The following is a 20,354-nucleotide window of genomic DNA, read 5'->3' on the forward strand; positions in this document are numbered from 1 at the left end:
ACCTTGCCCCGGGCCTGGCGATCCCGGAGCTGGAATCCCAGCCTAGCCTGTCAGTCTCCGCCCCTTCAGGACCCGGAGCGCGGCAAGGAGGCTGTCTCGGGACAGACGGACAGACCGCGGGGCGGACAGACGGACAGGCACGGGAGGCGCGCGATGGCCGCGGCTGCAGAACCCTGTGTGGGGCAGGGGGTAAGTCCCCCCACCCCCACCCCGCCTCCTGCCCCACTCTTCTTTTCCGGGCTTGGTAGGTCTCTCCGGCAGCTTTCTCCAGGGGGTGATACCGGGGAGGGGAGAGACCACCAAAGTCCCAGGCAAACAGCAGGCAAGTGCGGGCCCTTTAACCGAGCCTGCCCCTAGAGACCCCAGCACCACTAACGGGGCCTCCCAACCTCCCAGCTGCCTGCAGGCTTTGACTTCTATTTGCATAAAGCGTCAGGACCTCTATTTGCATAAAGCTTCAGGACCCCCACCTCTCTGGCTTCCTCTTTCATCCAGGCTCTTAGCGAAGGACTCTGGGAAAGAGGCTCATGGGATGGGAGCAAGGGTCGCAAACTCCCAGGATTTCAGGGGCCGGGCCGGTAAGGCAATAGTAATAGCTGATATTAATTGAGGGCTTACTTTGTGCCCCACATCCTCCTATGTGCTTTATTGCTATCAACCCATTTAATTCAATTCTTAGAGGTAGATTCTCTGAACACCACCCCTCTCCTTTGCAACAAAGGAAACTGAGGCAAAGGGAAGTTGAAGTTCACAGAGGTGGCCATTGGCAAAGTGGGGAGCAGTGAAGAAAGATAACCAGTGTGGGAGAGGGAGGGCTGTTAATATAGTAGGAAGAGAACTGAAGAGCCATGTTCTCTGAACTTCCCATTCAGACTTTTTTAGCGTTCTGATAAGGCTAGCCAAGAGGCTGAGAGAAGAATCACAGACCCAGGGGCACCTGGGGGGCTCAGTCCATTAAGCATCTGGCTCTTGATTTGGGATGAGGTCATGATTTCATGGTTCGTGGGTTCAAGCCCCGGGGCTCAGCGCTGACAGCATGGAGCCTGCTTGGGATTCTCTATCTCTCCCGCTGTCTCTGCCCCTCCCCTACTCCTGTGCTTGTTCTCTCTCTCTCTCTCTCTCTTTCTCTCTCTCTCTCTCAATAAATAAACTTAAAAAAAAAAAAAAAGAATCACAGATCAAGACCCTCTGTAGAACAAGCTTTGGGGTCAAACAGGCTTCATGGGAATTAGCTCTGCCACTTTCTGTATGTGTGGGCCTGAAGAAGGCTGTTCCCCTCTCAGTGCCTCAGTTCCCTGGTCTGTGAAATGGGACCAGTAACACCTACCTCTTAAAATATAAGGCTTAAACGACAGTCTGCACCCAGTATTCATCCTGGAACCCAGGTATCCCCAACTCCAGGACCCAGCCACCTTGATTCAAATCCCAGCACCACCACTTTCCACCTGGGTGACTATCACCCAGGTTATGTAACCTTTCTGGGCCTCAGCTTCCTCATATGCAAAATCGGTAGCATAATTGCCTGTACTTCTTAGGGTTGATATTATTAGCATTAAAGCAGTTGAGACTTATAAGGTACTCCAGAGAGTGCTGGGCCCATTTTCATGTCAATGTGAGGAGTCCAAATGGTTGCCTTGCCCCCTAATCAGGTGAATCTGGGACTCCTGCATTGTATGATCACAAGGGTCGCCCCGGTGTTCCCTCAGGTCTGGAACTGGACAGAGCCTGAACCCATTGCTGCCCACCTACTGAACGTGTGCTTCCTGAAAACGGCAGGGATCTGGGTCCCCCCGATGTACCTCTGGGTCCTTGGCCCCATCTACCTCCTCTACATCCATCGCCACGGCAACAACTACCTCCGGATGTCCCCGCTCTTCAAGGCCAAAATGGTAACCGCTGCCTCTGGGAGGCTGTAACCAGACAATGGTTGGGAGGTGTGGGAAGCTGGCTGGAGCCTTGGCGGAGACCCCAAAGTGGACACTCCTCCTTTCAAGGAGCACCCAGGGTGGGGACAAGACGGGGACCTCTTAGTCAAACAGAGCAATACTCCAGAGAGGCTACAGAGGTAAACTCTGTGGAACCAGATTCCCCCAAACAGATATGGTGACAATGAAAATCCACGCATCTGCAAACACACACATCTGGATGTTCAGATGTTCCTGGCCAGTTTATGACTACCATACCTTGGAATTACCCACAGTGTGTGAGGTATACTCCTGGGGTACACGAGGTGATTTTAGGGTCACACTTGGGTGAACTTTAAAAGATTTTTTGAACAGGTACGCGTTGATTTTTATGTTTTCCCACTGGCAGTTCTAAACACCGGTTCTTAAAATTTTTTTGTATTTATTTTAGTGTGTTACAAAAACACAGGCATTCCAAGTGTGAGCCTTTCTGCTCATCCATCCCGTTCTCCAAACTTCTACAAGAATGTCGTTCCCAGGCATTAAGGAATCTGCTCCTGAAATCATTGTTGTACTATATACTAACTAACTTGGATTAAATTTAAAAAAGAAAAAAAAAAAAAAGAACATCCTTCCCATACCACCTCGTTAATTTTTGTCCTATTGTCGAACTCTTCCTTAAAGGGCCAGACAGTATATATTTGAGGCTTTGAAGGTCCATGTGGATTCCATGTCACCTACTCCGCCATTGCAGCAGAAAAGCAGCCACAAACGACAGTAAATAAATAAGCATGACTGTGTCTCGATAGCATTTTCTCGAAAGTCACTGAAATTTAAACTTCATGTAATTTTCACACATCACGACATATTATACTTTTTTGAGTTTTGTTCAATGATTGAAAAATGTCAAAAACCATCCTTAGCTCACAGGGGATACACAAATAGGCAGCGTGTCAAACCCAAGCCCCCAATAGTACTTGGAGCCCCGCTTTGGACTGTGGGGTGCTTGTAATAGTTCCGGCTATGCGCCCAGAGGCCTCGTCTTCTCTCCCACCTGTGTCCACCTTCTGCTTTCCTGCTTTCTCTCATTCAGAAGAGAGATCCCCGCATCTTAGAGAAAGGTCTGGAGACATACCAGTCCTGACAGAGCTTCTCCTTGATTTTATAGCAGGGGTCACGGGTGTCTGGGTGGCTCAGTCGGTTAAGCATCCAATTTCGGCTCAGGTCATGATCTCGCTGTTGGTGAGTTCAAGCCCTGCGTCGGGCTGTGTGCTGACAGCTCAGAGCCTGGAGCCTGGTTCAGACTCTGTGTCTCCCTCTCTCTTTGCCCATCACTCACTCATGCTCTCTCTGTCAAAAATAAATAAACATTAAAAACTTTTTAAAAATAGTAGAGGTCAAAGGGACTTGAAGAGAGTGTAACTTTTTCATCCCCTGCGTGAATGTTGTTTCAGGCCGCTTCTTATTTATTGATTGATTGATTGATTTATAAATATTTATTTTCGAGAGACACAGAGTATGAGTGGGGGGAGGGGCAGAGAGAGGGAGATACACACACACACACACACACACACACACACACACACACACACAGAATCCAAAGCAGCCTCCAGGCTCCGAGCTGTCAGCACAGAGCCCGATGTAGGGCTCGAACTCATGAACCATGAGATTGTGACATGAGCCGAAGTCGGACAGTTAACCATCTGAGCCACCCAGGAGCCCCTTTTTTAAAAAATTTTTTTGATGTTTATTTATTTGAGAGACAGAGAGAGACAGACAGAGCATGAGCGGGGGAGGGGCAGAGAGAGAGAAAGACACAGAATTTGAAGCAGGCTCCAGGCTCTGAGCTGTCAGCACAGAGCCCGACGCAGGGCTTGAACTCACGAACCATGAGAACATGACCTGAGCTGAAGTTGGACACTTAACCGACTGAGCCACCCAGGCGCCCCCATGGCGCTTCTTCATACCTAAAGCACCTCGCCTGCGTACTCTTGGTGCACCCTGCCCCACCCTCGCATTCTGGAAAATACTGGGTTGGCCTGGGTCCCTGGGGCATATTATTTATAGGACACTTCCAGGTCAAGGTGAATCTGTAGGTAAGGCTCCCCTTCCTGCTTCTTATTCGGCATCTCTCACACTGGAACTGTTAAATTATGATGTTGGGACCTTAGCCGTGCCTCATCCAGAGCCACTGCCCGGTGGGCGTGGGGTCCCTGTCTGGTTTGCCCCCACCCTTCTTTTTGCCCGCCGGCCTTATCTAGCCAAGCCTGTTTCCCAGGTGCTTGGGCTTGCCCTCATCATCCTGTGCACGTCCAGCGTGTCTGTGGCTCTCTGGAGAATCCAGCGGGGAACACCCCAGGCCCCAGAATTCCTCATTCATCCTACTGTGTGGCTCACCACGACGGTAAGGACAACCCAGGCTTGCTGGGCTTGCTCCTGGCTGAGAGGCTTCTCTTGCCCTGGTGGAGGGTGTGGGGCAGAGCACAGCTCCCTTCCGCCCTCCCTGCCCCTGCCCACCTTGAGGGGCCTGTCCTGACTCTCCTGTCCAGAGCTTCGCCATGTTCCTGGTCCACACGGAGAGGAAGAAAGGGATCCGGGCATCGGGGCTGCTGTTTGGATACTGGCTGCTTTGCTTTCTCTTGCCAGCGACCAGTGCTGCCCAGCTGGCCTCGCAAGGGGTAAGTGGAAGCCTGGGGAACCGATGTGGCAGTTTCAGGCCGTGGGTTGCCCTGCCTCCGTCCTTCCTCCTCCCCTTTCCGCACATGACTTATTTTCTACACAGGGACACACACCACGGTTGCTTAAATTCCAGTGACACACAGGCACACTCACTCACACAGGTGTATGCGTCATCCCATATGTTTTTATGGACACTCATTCCCAGGGTCTTACACACTTAGCTCACACACTTCACTTGCACAGCAGACGCACCCCTTTGTGCCCCACCTTTCATGCATCACACAACTACCGTCTGAAACACACCCACACCTGCCGCCACCCAGTGTGTCTGTGCCTTCAAGCTCCCACACGATTCAGGCACATGCATCGCCCATTCCCACACTGCACACCCATGCACACGTCCTCCCTTGCACCACTGGCCACAGGTGCAGTGTTGGTTCACACCGTCAGGAGCTTCCCTGATGAAATTTGAAAGTGGCCCCATAGGGGCGCATGGGTGGCTCAGTCGGTTAAGTGTCTGCCTTCAGGTCAGGTCGTGATCTTGCGGTTCGTGGGTTCGAGCCCCGCGTCGGGCTCTGTGCTGACGGCTCGGAGCCGGGAGCCTGCTTTGGATTCTGTGTCTCCCTCTCTCTCTGCCCCTCCTTTACTCGTACTCTGTCTGTCTGTCTCTCAAAAATAATAAACAATCTCTCTCAATAAATAATAAAAATTTAAAAAAAATTAGGTCTAATTAGTATTAGGTCTAATACCTCATACTCCAGATGGTAGCTGGCAGAGTTAATAAGCAAGGGGACTTACAAGGCTTGTCCCGGGCACCACAGGACGAGTAGATGTCCGCACCTGCCACCAGAATCTTCGAAGTATATAGAGGCTTATGTCCAGACAGTCTCCGCAACATGTTACTCTCTCAAGTTTGTGTTCTTGAAAAGGCTCCTAGTGCGAGACACGAGTGAGTGGAATGACCTCCCAAAACACACTCTTTCTGTATGAGCGTGCACATCTCCCCTCATTCTCACCTACCCTCACCTGTGCTCCCCTCTGGACATAATACGCATTGTTGCATATCCATCCATATTTCTTTTTCATTTTATGTAGAGAGAGTGAGCACTGTGCTTTCAGCTCACTCTCAAGACCATGAGATCAGGACCTGAGCCAAAATCAAGAGTCAGATGCTCAACCCACTGAGCTACCCAGGCTTTCCTTCCCCCCACCCCCTCCCTATATTTCGGTTTCCCATCCTGGCCAATAGCAGTTCCGTGTTAAGGGACACATCGGATCTGTTTACCTGCAAAGAGAGAAATAGCCCAGACCTCGGTTCCTCAACCTCAGCACTCTTGACATCATTCTCTTTGGGGCGGGGGGAGCCGTTCTCGCCTTGTTGGATGTTAAACAGCATCCCCGGCCTCCACCCGCTAGATGCCAAGTGCACACCTTCCCCTGATGGTCAAACCCAAGAGTGTCTGCAGACACTGTCACATGTCCCTTGGGGACAAATTTGCCCCGGTTGAAAAGTGCTTGCGTAGTTGGGATGCTCACCCCAGATCTGGAGACCCCCTGCAACGGGCTGTAGATCATTTCTCCAGCCAAATGGTTGCTCCAGTCCTGCTCCCGAAAGGAAAAGGCAGAGACATACCATTCTGTCCTTAAGGACAGATTTTCACAAAGTAATCTTTGTAACCGATGGGAAAACTGCCCAGGCCATCCACTGATGTGTGCAAAGCTAGGTTCCCCCAGCGGCCAGATGCAGCACAGAAATAATAATATTGTGACCACGCATTAATATTGTGACCCCGGCCACATGCCAGGCCCTGCAAAAGGCACTTTATGTCATGCCTTCATTGGATTCTTACAAGAATGTGCTATGGCAGATTCTCACAGTCCCGTTTTAAAGATGGGGAAACCAAGGCTAAGAGAAATGAGCGGCCTCCTCAAGGTCACACGGCTGAGGAGCGCAGAGCCCAAGTCCATCTCCCCCAAATTCAGAACAAATGTTCCGATAGAAACAGTGGTAAAAAATGGCAATATAGAGAAGGTGAGCCACGATGTAGCTGGGATATCAAATTGTCTAATACCTCAGAAAACAAAAGTAAGAGCAAAAGAGTGTAGAAATCCTGTAGAGGAACTGCCATTTGAAACGAGGGCTCTTGTTTTAAGCCACAAAGACTCAACTCACACTAGCTTAAGGGGGGAAAAAGGCAGGAATTCATTAGCTCCTACATGGGGGCTCTCCTGGGCACGGTTGGTCCAAGTGTTCAGATGATGCCACCAGATAGATCTCCATCTCCTTCTGTCTCTTGGTTCTGGCCTGTTACTTGTTCAACAGTGGGGTGGCAAAGAAGAACCAACAATCGCGCTAGACCTAGGCTCCACCCCTGCAGCAACCCCAGTGAAAGATCTCCTGATGGTTCCAGCTCTCACTGGCCCAGTGTGGGTCGTATGTCCATTCCTGACCCAATCACAGTAGCCAGGGGACTGGAACGTGCTCACTGGTCAGACCTCAGTCACCTGCCCACCACCTGAAATGGAGTCACTTCTGCATAAACCACATACCTGAGCATGGGAAAAGAAATTAAGGGAGTCTGACAGAGGGGCAGCAGATACGAAAGCCATCATGGTGTGACAGCAAAAGTTCTTGGTTTGGATCGGATCATCTGGGTGCCCTTGAGCAAGGTGCTATTGCTTCTGTGAACTTGGTTTCTGCATGAGTAAAATAGACCAGCTAAACTCCAGCTGGGGTCAGAGTGGGGAGGGACTTGATGAGACAGTGCCCAAAAAGACTTCCGCATAGGCACAGGGTGGAGTAAATGCTCACTAAATCCAGTTCCCTTCTTTTTTATTTAAGTTTATTTATTTATTTTGAGAGAGAGAGAGAGAGAGAGAGAGAGAGAGCGTGTGCACACATGCACGCAACCGGGGGAGGGGCAGAGAGAGGAGAGAGAGAAAATCCCAAGCATGCTCTGCACCGTGAGCCTGAGCCCGACGCAAGCCCCATGGGAGGCTGGATCTCACAACGGTGAGATCATGACCTGAGCTGAAACTGAGTCCAATGCTTAATCGACTGAGCCACCCAGGTGCTCACCAGTTTCCCTCTTAAACCAGAAAACACTGGCCATAAGGAAGCAGAATGGGATATTGGGGTGGGGGCTGGAGTAGAGAAGGGCTTTCCTCCGTGGCACAAGGAGAAAGGAAAAGTATCCCCCCTGCTCACATTCCAGGGGCTGTGGTCAACTGTCACCTGCCTAAGGGGAGACACATGCCCCCCCCCATTTCATGCAGAGTATGGGGGTCGGGTGTTCCTAAATCGCGTCACCAGGCATGCCGGGGTCACCAGCTTTCAAACCCTGTGGCTCTGGCTCCCTGCCTGGGCACTGCTCATAGCTTCAGAAACCTGCTCAGCCATGACCATTCCTCCCCTTAGAGACACCCTGCCCAGCTTCTGCTTCCCACAGGCCTCTGGCTGCAGACTTCACCATGCCAGACTCGATGGGACTTGTGCTTTCTCACCCACAGGGCTTCCAGAGTGACCCCTACTATCACCTGTCGACCTACCTGTGCTTGTCTCTGGTGCTGGCACAGTTTGTGCTGTCCTGCCTCGTCGATCAACCCCCCTTCTTCCCTAAAGACCCCCAACAGTCTGTAAGTTGCCGTGTCTCCAACCCAGCACCTCCCTTGTCCCTGTTTCATTTCTGGTCTCAGCTTCCCCGTGGGACAGAAGGGAGCTAAACTAGGACACGAGCCTTTCATAATTTTTTACCCATTCTTTCATTCAGCGAAATGTGTATTGTATATCTGTGCCCTAGGCTGGCCAACTTTTTCTGATCAGAGCAAGATAGAAAGTATTTTAGGCTTTGTGGGCCATATGGCCTCTGTGGCATCGATTCAACTCTGTTGCTGCTGCACAGATAGTATGTCAAAGGAGCATGGCTGTATTCCAGTAAAATTTTACTTGTAGAAACAGGCACTGTGCCAGATCTGGCCCAGGAGCTGTGGTCCACTCCCTGCGCTGTACCCCAGCTAGGTGCCGAGGATCTATGGCAAACAAGCAGACGTAGTCCCTGTCCTCATGCAGCTAACAGCCAAGTAGAGCAACCAGACATTAATCACATAATTGCACAAGCACGTAGAAAGTTACATTTGGGGCAAGTGCCCTGCAGGAGAAATTCGGGGTCCGTGAGAGTTTACAACAGGTAGCACTGAACTAGCCTGTGAAATCAGGAAAGAATTCTCTGAGGAAGAGACAGTTGAGCTAAGGTCACCTAAGGGAAAAAAAATGCTCAGTGACATGAGTAATCAAATGAACACTATAGAACTTTTTTGTTCTGTGAGAATGAAAGAAAACATTAAAAATTGATAATAAGCTGTGATGGCAAAGATGTGGTGAAATAAGCAGTCTCGTGCTCTAGTGGTAAAAGGTGAAGATGCGTGCAGTTTTTCTGGAGCAGCTGGCAGCGTCTCAGGACAGATCCCTCCGCACTTCTCACCATAATCCCTGAGGGATGTTGTCGAGGATGTTATTGTCTGTGTCACACATGTTCCGTGCTTCTAGGAGCTTCTTAGTCTCAGTATTAGTAATAGTTGTTCCCCTGGGAAGCTGTTAGTTCTTACCTATTGGTTGCTGTCAGATTTGTGGCACAAATCGCTTTGGGCCTTACCTGCTAGGAAGCACCTAGCCCACGGGTATTCACCTGTAACAAGCAGTCAGGGCATCTCAATGCGCACTTCCAGTAATACCAAGCTCACGGTCCGTTCATCCGGTCTTCCTGACCTTGGTTCCCTTGCCTTATACTGGCCATGGAATGTGAGATTTGCGTCCTTCACCAACACCGTCTCTTGTCTTTACAGAATCCATGCCCAGAGGCTGGAGCTTCCTTCCCCTCCAAGGCCATGTTCTGGTGGGTTTCTGGGTAAGTAGAGTAGCAGGGAAGGGGCCAAGGTACATTTGCTTTCTTATTCGTTACTACACCTCTTCCCCCCAAGACGTTTCCGGTCAAGCCTACCAAGGTCAGCCAGGCTTTCTTCATCCCAGCCTCAGTGCTTCTCTGTCCGATGTCAGTGTGTCCAATCTCCACACCCCATTCCCATTCACTCACTGGAGTGAGATCTGGGTTTGAGTCCGGCTTTCCCTCTTAGCTGGCCTATATCACAAACATTCAGGACCTCAGTTTTCCCCTCTGTAAAAGGGGAACAGCTCTACCTTCATTAAATGTACACTGCTTAGTGCTTATGCACAGTAGGTGCTCAACAAAACCAAATCTATTCCTTGGATGCATTTGTTCCACCGGCATCTAATATGCACCTGCTATTTGCTAAGCACCGGGAGTAAGGACATAAGAGACCACATCTTTACTCCCCAGAGGCTCCCGGAGGTGGAGAAGACATGTGTTTCTCCAGGGCCAGCACACCAGGCAGTGAGGATGCCCTGTCCCCTCCAGACCACATTGCAGTCAGATCTTTGCAGCCCCTGGATTCGAATCCTGGCCTCGCCATTTCCTGGCTGTGTGACCCTGGGCAAGCTGCTTAACCTCTCTGCATCTCAGTCCCCGCCCCTGAAAAATGAGGATAATAAGAGCATCTACCTAATAGGGGTGTGGGAATTAAATGAAATAAGGCTTCAAAGCACTGAGCACAGGGTCTGGCCCATAATGAGTATTATACAAAGTGGTTGGTGAATACATAAAGACTAGAATGCCCTTGGGTTGAGGAATTGGTGGGAAGTGCATAAGGTTTGGCCAAACAGCTCTAGAGAGGACCTAGCCCTCTGTTTCCCAAATGTAGGCATTTGTGGATCATTCTTCAAGCTTTTTGCCATATTGGGATTTTATTTTCCTTCCTTTACTTAGTGGTTTTTTTTCTTTTTTTTTTTTCTATTTTTAAACTCATTTCTCTTTCTTTTTTTAAAAAGTTTATTTGTTTTAAGACAGAGAAAGAGAGGGAGAGAGAGAATTAGCGAGGGAGGGACTGAGAGAGAGGACGACACAGGATCAGAAGTGGGCTCTATGCCGACAGTGCAGAGCCCGATTTGGGGCTTGAACCCACAACCCGTGAGATCATGACCCAAGTCGAAGTTGGATGCCCAACCGACAGAGCCACCCAGGCACCTGGTTTTTGGGTTTTTCTTTTTCTTTAAATCAACTCACTTTTTCTACTTTAATAAACTTTTTTTAAAGGAAACTTTCTATCACTGCCAAGTTGGAAAAAAAACCTATTAAATCACTTGCCACACAGATCTCTCCACTCAAAATTTCAGTGAAAACCAGGTCATGTTAATAATTTCTAGGTCAGAACTAGATTGGCTGAATTTGCTCTGCATTAAAAAAACAAAAGGAGGGGCGCCTGGGTGGCTCAGTCGGTTGAGCGTCCAACTTCAGCTCAGCTCACGATCTCGCGGTCCATGAGTTCGAGCCCCGCATCGGGCTCTGGGCTGATGGCTCAGAGCCTGGAGCCTGCTTCCGATTCTGTGTCTCCCTCTCTCTCTGCCCCTCCCCCGTTCATGCTCTGTCTCTCTCTGTCTCAAAAATAAATAAATGTTAAAAAAAAAATTAAAAAACAAAAAAAAACAAAAGGAACTTGGAACATCTCCGAGGCGAGCTTAGGACCAGCAGCAAACAAGACCATCTCCTTGGTATTATCAGGAAAATTACAGACACCTGAGAAGTAATAAACCACGCTCCCGCCTTGAAGTCTAGAGTAAATAATCTCTTGTGTATGTGTGCTGGCCCCCAGCTTGGCAAGGACAGACTGAAGACAGAGCAGACCGTTCCGATTGGCAGGTGGTTGTTTTAATAAGCAAGGAAACTTAGGAGGCTTGTCCTGGGTGGCCACAAAGTGAATAGATCTCTGCACCCGCCCGCCAGAATCTTACAAGTTAATGCGGGGGCCTCAGCGGGGTTCAGGCACATGTACCATCCAGATAGCCTCAATAACACATTGCCTTCTCAAGGCTGCATCCTTGAAACGACTTTTAGTGCAGGCAGAGTGGGCAGATCCTACTTTCCAAGGACAGAGGACGGGCGAGGAGCCTCTGATTGCCCACGTCCAGCTTGCGGGACACCCAGAGGTCACGTCCTCTCCGTGACCGCCTCCAATAATGTGCCACCTACAATCCAGTCCAAGTGTTGGTAAACTCTCATTTTAAGGTGAGAAAATTGAGATCCACTGGTGGGAAGGGAGGTGCCCAAGGTGACAGAGCTGAAAACTGGTTTTATTTGACACATCTTTGGTCCTGTGTCAGGAGGTAAGGATATAGAGGAGGAGAATAAAGGCAAGTACTTTTTGCCCCCATGGGATTTACCATCCAGTGGAGGAGAAAGACACTCAACATATAACCATATCAAAAAAGTAAGACATAATGTCAACAAGCATTGTAAAGAAAAGCCCAGGAAAAAAGTCTATAATGGGAAAATCTACGTGGACTGAAGGGCCATCAAGTGGGTATCTAAAGAAATCATGTCTAAGCCCAGGAAGCGGCCAGGTGAAGAGTGGCAGGAAAAGGGTTCTAAGCAGAGCAATATACATGTGCAAAGGTCCTGAGGCCAGATGGCTGCAGAGGTGAACAAGGCACTTAAAGCTGAGGGTGGAGCTCAGGTTTCCAACTCTGGACTTCTGACTCTGGGGAGGTTTATTTCCCTCGCCACACAGCCTGTCCATTGATTAAGTCACTGAATGTCTCTGAACCTCGATTTCTTCTCCTCATCTGTAAAATAGGTCAATAGTTATCACCGAGTGTTCTTGTGTAAGATTTAATGGGATGATCTTTGTAAACTGGGAAGTGCCCCACAAATGTTGGGGGTGCTCAGGCTAAATGCTTTCATTTTCCTGAGGGGCCAGCAGAGGAAAAGTGACTTACTCAGGGTCACATAGCTCCCAGGGCAGGACCCTGTGGGGGAGGGGAGGAAAGCATGGTGGGAGGAGCTTGTCTTGGTGACTCTCTTTTTACAGGCTGGTCTGGAGAGGCTACAGGAGGCCGCTTGGGCCAAAAGACCTCTGGTCACTTGGGCGAGAAAACTCCTCAAAAGAAATTGTTTCCCAGCTCGAGAGGGCATGGACGAGAAACCGCAGTGCAGCCCAGCGGTGAGTGTGTGAGAAACGAGAGCCCGGCCCAACGCTTGGCCAGCAAAGCTCATCACTTGGCCCCGAGTACGACCCCAGACCCTACTCTGGGCTCCACTGTCCTAGTCCCCTGCCTGCCAGCTGATCCCAGTAAGCATGAACTGACCAGGCCCAAGGGACATTTCCTCCCAGAGTGCTTCGCAGCTTCCAAGAGGACACAGTGGGTGCCTCCAGAGGGAAGCTTGGATGTTGGGACAGCAGACAGGAAACAGATGGGGAGTAAAGGTTCTGTGGTGGTCCACAACGTGCAGGCAACTACTTACTATCTAACCCGAGGGATTCGTTCCCTGGGCCTCGGTTTCCTTATCTGTTCAACGAGGATGCCGTTAGCTTCTGGGGGATGAAAAAAAATTATTTGTAGAAAAGAACTGAGCAAATACCCCAACAGTGGTAAAAGCTCCAATAGTGTCAATTATCTGGAAGATTTCCAGCCCTTTCTAGTCCGGCCAGCTCTGCCTCACCCTTGCCCTCTGTGGCATCTCTGGAAACTTCTGTGGTCCCCTCTGACTCTGAGGAACCCAGTTGGGAACCTCTGGTCTACAGAAAAGAGCTGTCAACGTAGGATTCATTAAACGTGGGTTAAAGCAGTCTTGCCACGAGGTAGTTGATGACTTTGGCCAAATCATGTGAACTTCGTGTTTCAGGGGACTGACAAAAGTGCCTTAGCCCTGTGGGAAGAGTTACAGGGTTCCCCTGTGTACTTTGGGATTTTGTGGGGGTTGTTGAATCCTCCAAATTAGGAGAAGTGAGAGACAGTCTATTGGCTCACATAGCTTAGAAGGTAGGTCTAGCCTCAGGTGTGGCTGGATCCAGGGGCTTGCATAATATCCAAATTCTTTCTCTCCATCTCTCGGCTCAGCTGATGTATTGGCCCGCCTCATATCCTGCCACTGCAGCAACCCCAGCAGGAGTGTCTCTCCTAGCATCTGTACAGAAAATGCTAGGGAAGGCATTGGCTGACTCGAGTCAGGACCAATGCCATAGCCAGGGGGCAGGCCCCATGATCGGTAGCCCCTTCAGAGCCACAGTGGAGTATGTTTTCCCAAAAGGGGTAAATGATATGAGCAAGTCAAAATAGCAGCTCATTGCAGGAATATTTTGTTGAATTGCCCCTCTAGTCTTACATGATTTCTAAGTGGCCGAATTCATTCAAAAGGACCTTAGAGGGGGGCGTCTGAGTGGCTCAGTCAGTTAAGCATCCCATCTCACGATTTGTGAGTTCGAGCCCCACATGGGACTCTGCACTGACAGCTCTCAGCCTGGGGTCTGCTTCGGATTCTGTGTCTCCCTCTCTCTCTACCCCTCCCCCACTCACACCGTCTCTCTCAAAAAGATATAAACATTAAAAAAAAAAAAAAGAGTCCTAGATGTCTTGCCTACTCTCTCCCAGCTGTGACCTCCTCTCAGGGGCATGAGAATATTGCAGCCAGGATAGAAACATTCTCCAGGACAGATTAAGAATCCATAGCAATTGACAGAAGACATGGCCATACAAAGGCCTCCCTGAGTTTTTTTCTGAGTTGACTGATTACACACAGAAAGAACCTTGGTTTTATTTCTGAAGTATTTTGCAATTTTGGGGGGAAGGGAGAGGACGTCATCCTGAGAGGTCAGGAACCAGCCACTCGCAGACCAGGTCAGGTTCCCAAGGTATGTTTGGTCCACGTGTTGTTCGGGGTTTTTTCTCTTTTTTTTTTTTTTAAGTTGCCAGTATTTAAAACATTGGAGATTTCATATAAAAATCTGGAATTCTGGTGTCTTTTAAAGGACATGGGCAGTGCCGAGTCACATCCCCTGCATGGCAACAGGGGAGTGGATCTGGGCAGGCCCCAGTGGGCAGGGCATTGGTTGGCCACAGTCTGTTCCACTCCCTTTTGTTTTCCCAACTTGGACCTGGACAGTCACCCCCTGCCTCTTCCTGTGGTCACGTGTACACCCTGCACTAAATGGCCTCCGGTCCAGAGACCTAAAACCTGGAATGTGAAACCCACTGGAAAGGAGGAACCTGGTTACAGAGCCCTCAGGTGGATCCCAGGGATTCTGAATTCTGGGGTTAGCAACCAGAACGGGACTGAGCAAAACATCCAGGTGGAAAGAGGCCTTCATCATCATCTCCTGGCCACCCCATTTTGCAGATGGAAACACTGAGGCTCAGGGAAAAGGGGACAGAGCAGGCATTTGAATCTCAGGCTCCTGCCTCCAAGGCAGGTTCTGTCCATCAAACCAGATTTCCTTCCTTCCTTCCTTCCTTCCTTCCTTCCTTCCTTCCACAAATCTTTACAACTGCACATTTATTTATTTATTTTTGAGAGACAGAGAGAGACAGAGCACAAGCGGGGGATGGGCAGAGAGAGAAGGAGACACAGAATCCGAAGCAGGCTCCAGGCTCCGAGCTGTCAGCACAGAGCCCCATGTGGGGCTCGAACTCATAAACCGTGAGATCATGACCTGAGCCAAAGTCGGACACTCAACCGACTGAGTGGTTGGCAGTCCTGTTAGGCCCTTTATACATGTCACACATCTGTTATTTTTTCCATTCATTTGACAAGTATTTATCGAGTGCCTACTACATTCAGGAGCTGAATATGGGGGGGGGGGTGGAATACAAGCGAAGTCCATAAAGGTGAATATTGGAGAGAGTGAGCAGGGCCTTGAGGGCAACGAATTAAACACTGGGCTGTGATGAGGAGGGGTGGCCAGGTGACAAGAAGGTGACATCTTCTTGGCATTGGAGACCCAAATACCAAAATGTTTGTGAGCAGCAAGCCATGCCCAGCTGAGCGACAGACCCTCCAGAGATGCCAAATCAAATAAGCCGGACCGTGGTCAAGGGGCAAGGGGGCAAGGCCTTGGTTTGTTAGCGAAGGTCTGGCCACCAGTGTTCGCCAAGGTTGGGTTTTTTTTTTTCCCCTTCTTTCTAAAGATTTTTGTCAGTGGGGCTCACAAAGAGGAACTATGTGAATCACGAATTGTGACCCGGTCTCAAACCCCTGCTCTGTCCTCACTGTGTGACCTCAAGCAGCTATCACCACCTTTCAGAGCCTCAGTCTTCTCCTAGGGAAAACGGGGAGTCCATGGTAGGGAATTCCACCAGGCAGGGAAGTCAAGAAAAACCAACAAGCTGGTGCATGTACAGGGCTGATCCCAGAGCCCAGCCCCAGGTCCCGGCTCTGTAAACGGGCACTGAAATTACTGATAACCCCAGAGGTTGTCGGAGCTGGAAGAAGCTCAAAGAGTGGGACCAGCCCCTTCCTTGCAAGCATGAGGACACAGAGGCACAGAGAAGGCATTGTCTGCCCAAGGCCACACAGCACCCAGACTCTCAGCAGCTGAGGACCTGCCTGCCTGGCTCTCCCTTCCACTCCCCACCTTCCCCCCAGCTTCCATCTGTGGTTTCATCCAGACCAGGAATGCTGGGCCCATGGACATCAGCTGTGATTCTAAACTGGTTCTAGACCAGCTCTAAACCCCCTAAGGGCTAGCCAGTTACGCAAGGGAGGAGGAGGAGTTGCATTAATGGCTCACAGAATGCCTAGGCTCTGAAGGCACAGAGCTGGGATAAATCCCACACACTTCTCAGCTGTGTGCCCTTGGACAAGGTCATTCTAAACCTTCTTTTCCCCATCTGTGAAATGGGGTTAACACCTAGCTGGCCAGCTTCTTCAGAGGACTGAGGAGTGCCTGGCACATAGTAGGTGCTCAATGCGTGTGCAGTGCCATCAGCATCCGTAACGCCTTAGGGCAGCCCTCCTGCCCTGCCCCTTCCTGCCCCGTTGTCTCATAAAGGGGTCCTCTGGGGGACACAGAAGAACAGTTGAGAGAGCAAGGCGGGATGCTTACCCCGTCATCCCCCTTGTTGGGAAAACGGTCCTGTAATGCCTGGTCCTACTGGAAACTCATCTGCCACCTCTGAGAATCTGTGAAAGGACTATCTTAGTCCATTCAGGCACTGTAACAAAATACCATAGGCTGAGTGGCTTCTAAACCACAGACATTCATTTCTCACCGCGCTGGAGGCAAGGCTGGGCACTCCGAGATCAAAACCCCACAGATGCGGTGTCGTGGGGGCCTGCCTCCTGGTTCATAGATGGCTGCGTCTAAGGCTGTTCTCACATGCTGGAAGGAGGAAGGAGCTGCCTGCTCCCATTCATGAGGGCTTTACCCTCATGACTTCATCACCTCCCCAAAGCCCCACCTCCAAATACCATCACCCTGGGGGTTAGATTTCAACATGTGAGTTTTGGTGCAGGACGGAAACAAAAATCCAGTCTCTTGCAATGACCCAGAGCCATTTTCTCCTCTCCCGTAAGGTACACCAAGGCAGGAGCAGCTAAAAGGTGTCGCATGGGGGTCCCAGAGACGGAGGTCTTCCTGCAGCAAGAAGGGAGCCAGAGCGGCTCGCTGCTGAGGGCCATCTGGCAGATGTTCCGTTCCACCTTCCTCCTGGGGACCCTGAGCCTTGTCATCTGTGATGTCTTCAGGTTTGCTGTCCCCAAGCTCCTCAGGTGGGTCCAGACCTTGGGCGCCTTGCTAAGGCTGGTGGTCCTTTCCTTAATGGTGTCTTTCCAGAGTCAGGGGGCACCAGCTCTCTTTCTTCCTTTGCCGAGTCCTCCGGTGCCCAGGGCACTGGAGAGTAGGTGAAAAGGATACTGAGGAAGGGAAAAAAGTACGGAGAAATTGACTAGCCTCAGGGAGAGAAGATGAATGAACTCAACCCTGACTGTATCAGTTAGCTTTTGCCGTATAACAAAACAACCCAAAAGCGAGGGGTTTACAACCACTTCCTTAGCGCGTGATAATGTGGGTCAGCAGCTGGGGCTGGGCTCGGCTGGGCAGTTCTTCTTCCGTCAGCTGGGTTCCCCCGTGTGTCTGTGCTCAGCCGTGTGTGAAGCTGGCCGGGGGCTGGCTGGTCGGAGACGGTCTCAGCTGGGACAGCGTGTCTCTGCTCCGTGCGATCTTTCATGGCCCACAGTGCTAGCTCCGGCTTGTTCACATGGCCACTTGGCAGGGCTTAGAGACCCAGAGCAAAAGGGCCACTTTCTCTTGAGGCCTCGGGCTGGGGGCTGGCACAGTTTTACCTGCACTGTTTTCTGGGCCAAAGCTGGTTGTACGGCCAGCCCAGATTCAGGGGATAGTGGATTTGTGTGCTGTGGCTACCATGACGGTATTACAGGCTGGGTGGCTGAGACAACAGATGAAAATGAATGTGCAGGGGGTGCCTGGGTGGCTAGTCAGTTAAGCTAAGTCTGACTTCGGCTTAGGTCATGACCTTGCGGTTTTGAGTTCGAGCCCCGCGTCGGGCTCTGTGCTGACCACTCGGAGCCTGGAGCCTGCTTCGGATTCTGTGTCTCCCTCTTTCTCTGCCTCTCCCCTGCTTGCTCTCTGTCTCTCTCTCAAAAATAAGTAAACATTAAAAAAAATTGTTTTTAAAAAGAAAATGAGTGCGCAGGGGGGCTCCTGGGTAGCTCAGTCAGTCAAGCCTCTGACTCCTGATCTTGTCCCAGGTCATGATGTCACAGTTCCTGGGATCGAGCCCTGCCTCGAGCTCTGTGCTGAAAGAGGGCAGCCTTCTTGGGATTCTCTCTCTCTCTCTGCCCCTTCCTTGCTCATGTGCTCGTACTCTCTCTTTCTCTCTCAAATTAAATAAACTTAAAAAGAAAATGAGTGTGGACAGTGGGAGAAATAACTTGCATTTTTGCAAAAATATCTACCACTCTGTCTGATCCTCTATACCTTGCCAGGCTCAGGCAAAAGGAACAACCATGGATGCCTTCTCTTACCGCTCGTACTCTCCCTCTCTCGAAAGCCTTTTTCTGGAGTTTATTGGTAATCCCACGACCCCGGCCTGGAAAGGGTATCTCCTCGCGGTGCTGATGTTCCTCTCTGCCTTCCTGCAATCAGTATGGGAGCAGCAGTACATGTACAGACTCAAGGTGCTGCAGATGAGGCTGCGAACAGCCATTACTGGCCTGGTGTACAGGAAGGTGAGCCCTGGGCGAGAGGTACGGGTCTTTCCTGTCTCCCCATCTCTTCCGAATTTATATGAAACATTCTAGCCCAAAAGGGTCACATCATATCATATCATCTGTGCCTGAAAATGCCCTCATTCATTACTTTACTACATCCTCACCTTCTTGGTTATTTCCATAAGACCTTGAGTGATCTGACCCTGGCACCTCTCCAACTCTATAACAACACACACCTGCTCTCTTGCTCAACCCACTCCAGCCACAAACATACCAGGCAACCTCCGACCTCAGGACCTTTGTGCTTGCTGTTGCCACTACCTGGACACCCTTTCCATTTCTTTTCATGTACTTTCCACTCCTCCCCCATGAGGATAAAGGGCTAATCGTGGGGCTGTGTGGAAACCAGATGGAGGCAGACTATCAGCTACATCCCCAGGCAACGCTGCTTATGGTAAAAATGACGATCCATTGGTAAATTCATCTGGGCTGAAAGTTCTGTCGGTGGAGCATGAATACCTGATGGGAAGCCATAGCTTGGAGCTTCTTTTCCTGCAACGGCTCTTGTCCCCTTGGGAGCCCTGGGAGTGGAGCTCACAAGACTAACTGCCGTAAGACTTTCGGACTCTCTGGCTCCCGTGGGGTCTGGAGCCCCTGAGCCTGGGCCACCCAGTCCCCGCGAGTCTCCTGTGATGCCCGCGCTGTCCCCTGGGGGAGAACCGGGGCAAAGGGAACAGCCCCTGGATGGCTGTGTGGAAGGCTCCCCTGACCGCGTGGCTGCTGTGTCTTAGACCCGTGTTTCCTCCCACGCAAGCTCCCGGTCAGTGTGGCCCGTCTGGTCTTGTGAATCCACGTGCTGAGCTGAGGCTTGAAGCCGTTGCTCTCCCATGCCCACCCTTAGGGGAGCCCTGCCCATCTCCTCAGAGGTCAGCCCCCGGCTCCCCGCCCTGCTCTGCCTCCCCATTAACCGTCTCTGCTTATTTTCCGGACCTGGTACGTAGACAGGGCTAGCCAATTTCTAGACGTAGGAAATGACTCGCCAAGAGCATCCCTTTCATGCCAGCTACCCAGTCCAGAGTCCACACTCCCGATCGCCCCCTGATGGGGCTCTCGACACTCTGGGCCCCCACACGCCTGCCCCAGTCACCCCAGGGCCAGGTGCTGGACGAGGGACAGCTCCTGTGCCCCAGAGCCCACCAAAATTATTCAAGCTAGCCAACCCTGCTTACCCTCACTGACCCTTCCTCCCTGTGAACACCACAATTAAGGCCCTGGCCCACAGTCCACCTTGCTAATAGGCAATAATAGTAATTATTATTATTGATGTTACTGAATAATATTATCTTAAAACATTGCTTCATAACACGCCTCATAACTGCCATTAAAGAAGGAACTATGTAAGTTGTGATTTAATTTTCCTCCCCATTTCAAACTCTGCTGTGGGAGAGCAAGCCCCCTGCCTCTATCTTCTCGGTACTCAGTTCACTGTGAGGCCCAGACTCGGTACTCGATAAAGACTGGAAGATTCTTCTGGAGATTTTCTACTCACTCCTTCCTGGCTCACTCATTTACCGCCTTACTTCTTCCCTCACACACTCAGCAGAGACGATGGCAAATAGAGCTTAGCGTTCAACAGGCTGGAAGGGGTCCACTGTGACCCCAGGGCCCACATCTGGGGCTGCCAGAGAACCAGGTC

At 50.7% G+C, this 20,354-nt stretch overlaps 1 protein-coding gene across 1 annotated transcript in view; it reads left to right on the forward strand.

Annotated features, from left to right (window-relative positions):
- The window catches only part of ABCC6 (ATP binding cassette subfamily C member 6), a 52,980-nt gene continuing 32,626 nt past the window's right edge, over positions 1-20,354 (forward strand). Inside the window, exons 1-9 of the mRNA XM_060648606.3 lie at positions 1-189; positions 1,707-1,889; positions 4,183-4,308; positions 4,454-4,582; positions 8,094-8,219; positions 9,426-9,487; positions 12,522-12,653; positions 17,003-17,197; positions 18,499-18,676. Coding sequence (XP_060504589.3) covers positions 154-189; positions 1,707-1,889; positions 4,183-4,308; positions 4,454-4,582; positions 8,094-8,219; positions 9,426-9,487; positions 12,522-12,653; positions 17,003-17,197; positions 18,499-18,676 — 1,167 coding nt within the window. The 5' untranslated portion in view covers positions 1-153. The remainder of the gene's footprint in view (positions 190-1,706; positions 1,890-4,182; positions 4,309-4,453; positions 4,583-8,093; positions 8,220-9,425; positions 9,488-12,521; positions 12,654-17,002; positions 17,198-18,498; positions 18,677-20,354) is intronic.

Source organism: Panthera onca, chromosome E3 (assembly GCF_046562875.1).
Source record: "Panthera onca isolate mPanOnc1 chromosome E3, mPanOnc1 haplotype 2, whole genome shotgun sequence".
Taxonomy (NCBI): Eukaryota; Metazoa; Chordata; class Mammalia; order Carnivora; family Felidae; genus Panthera; species Panthera onca.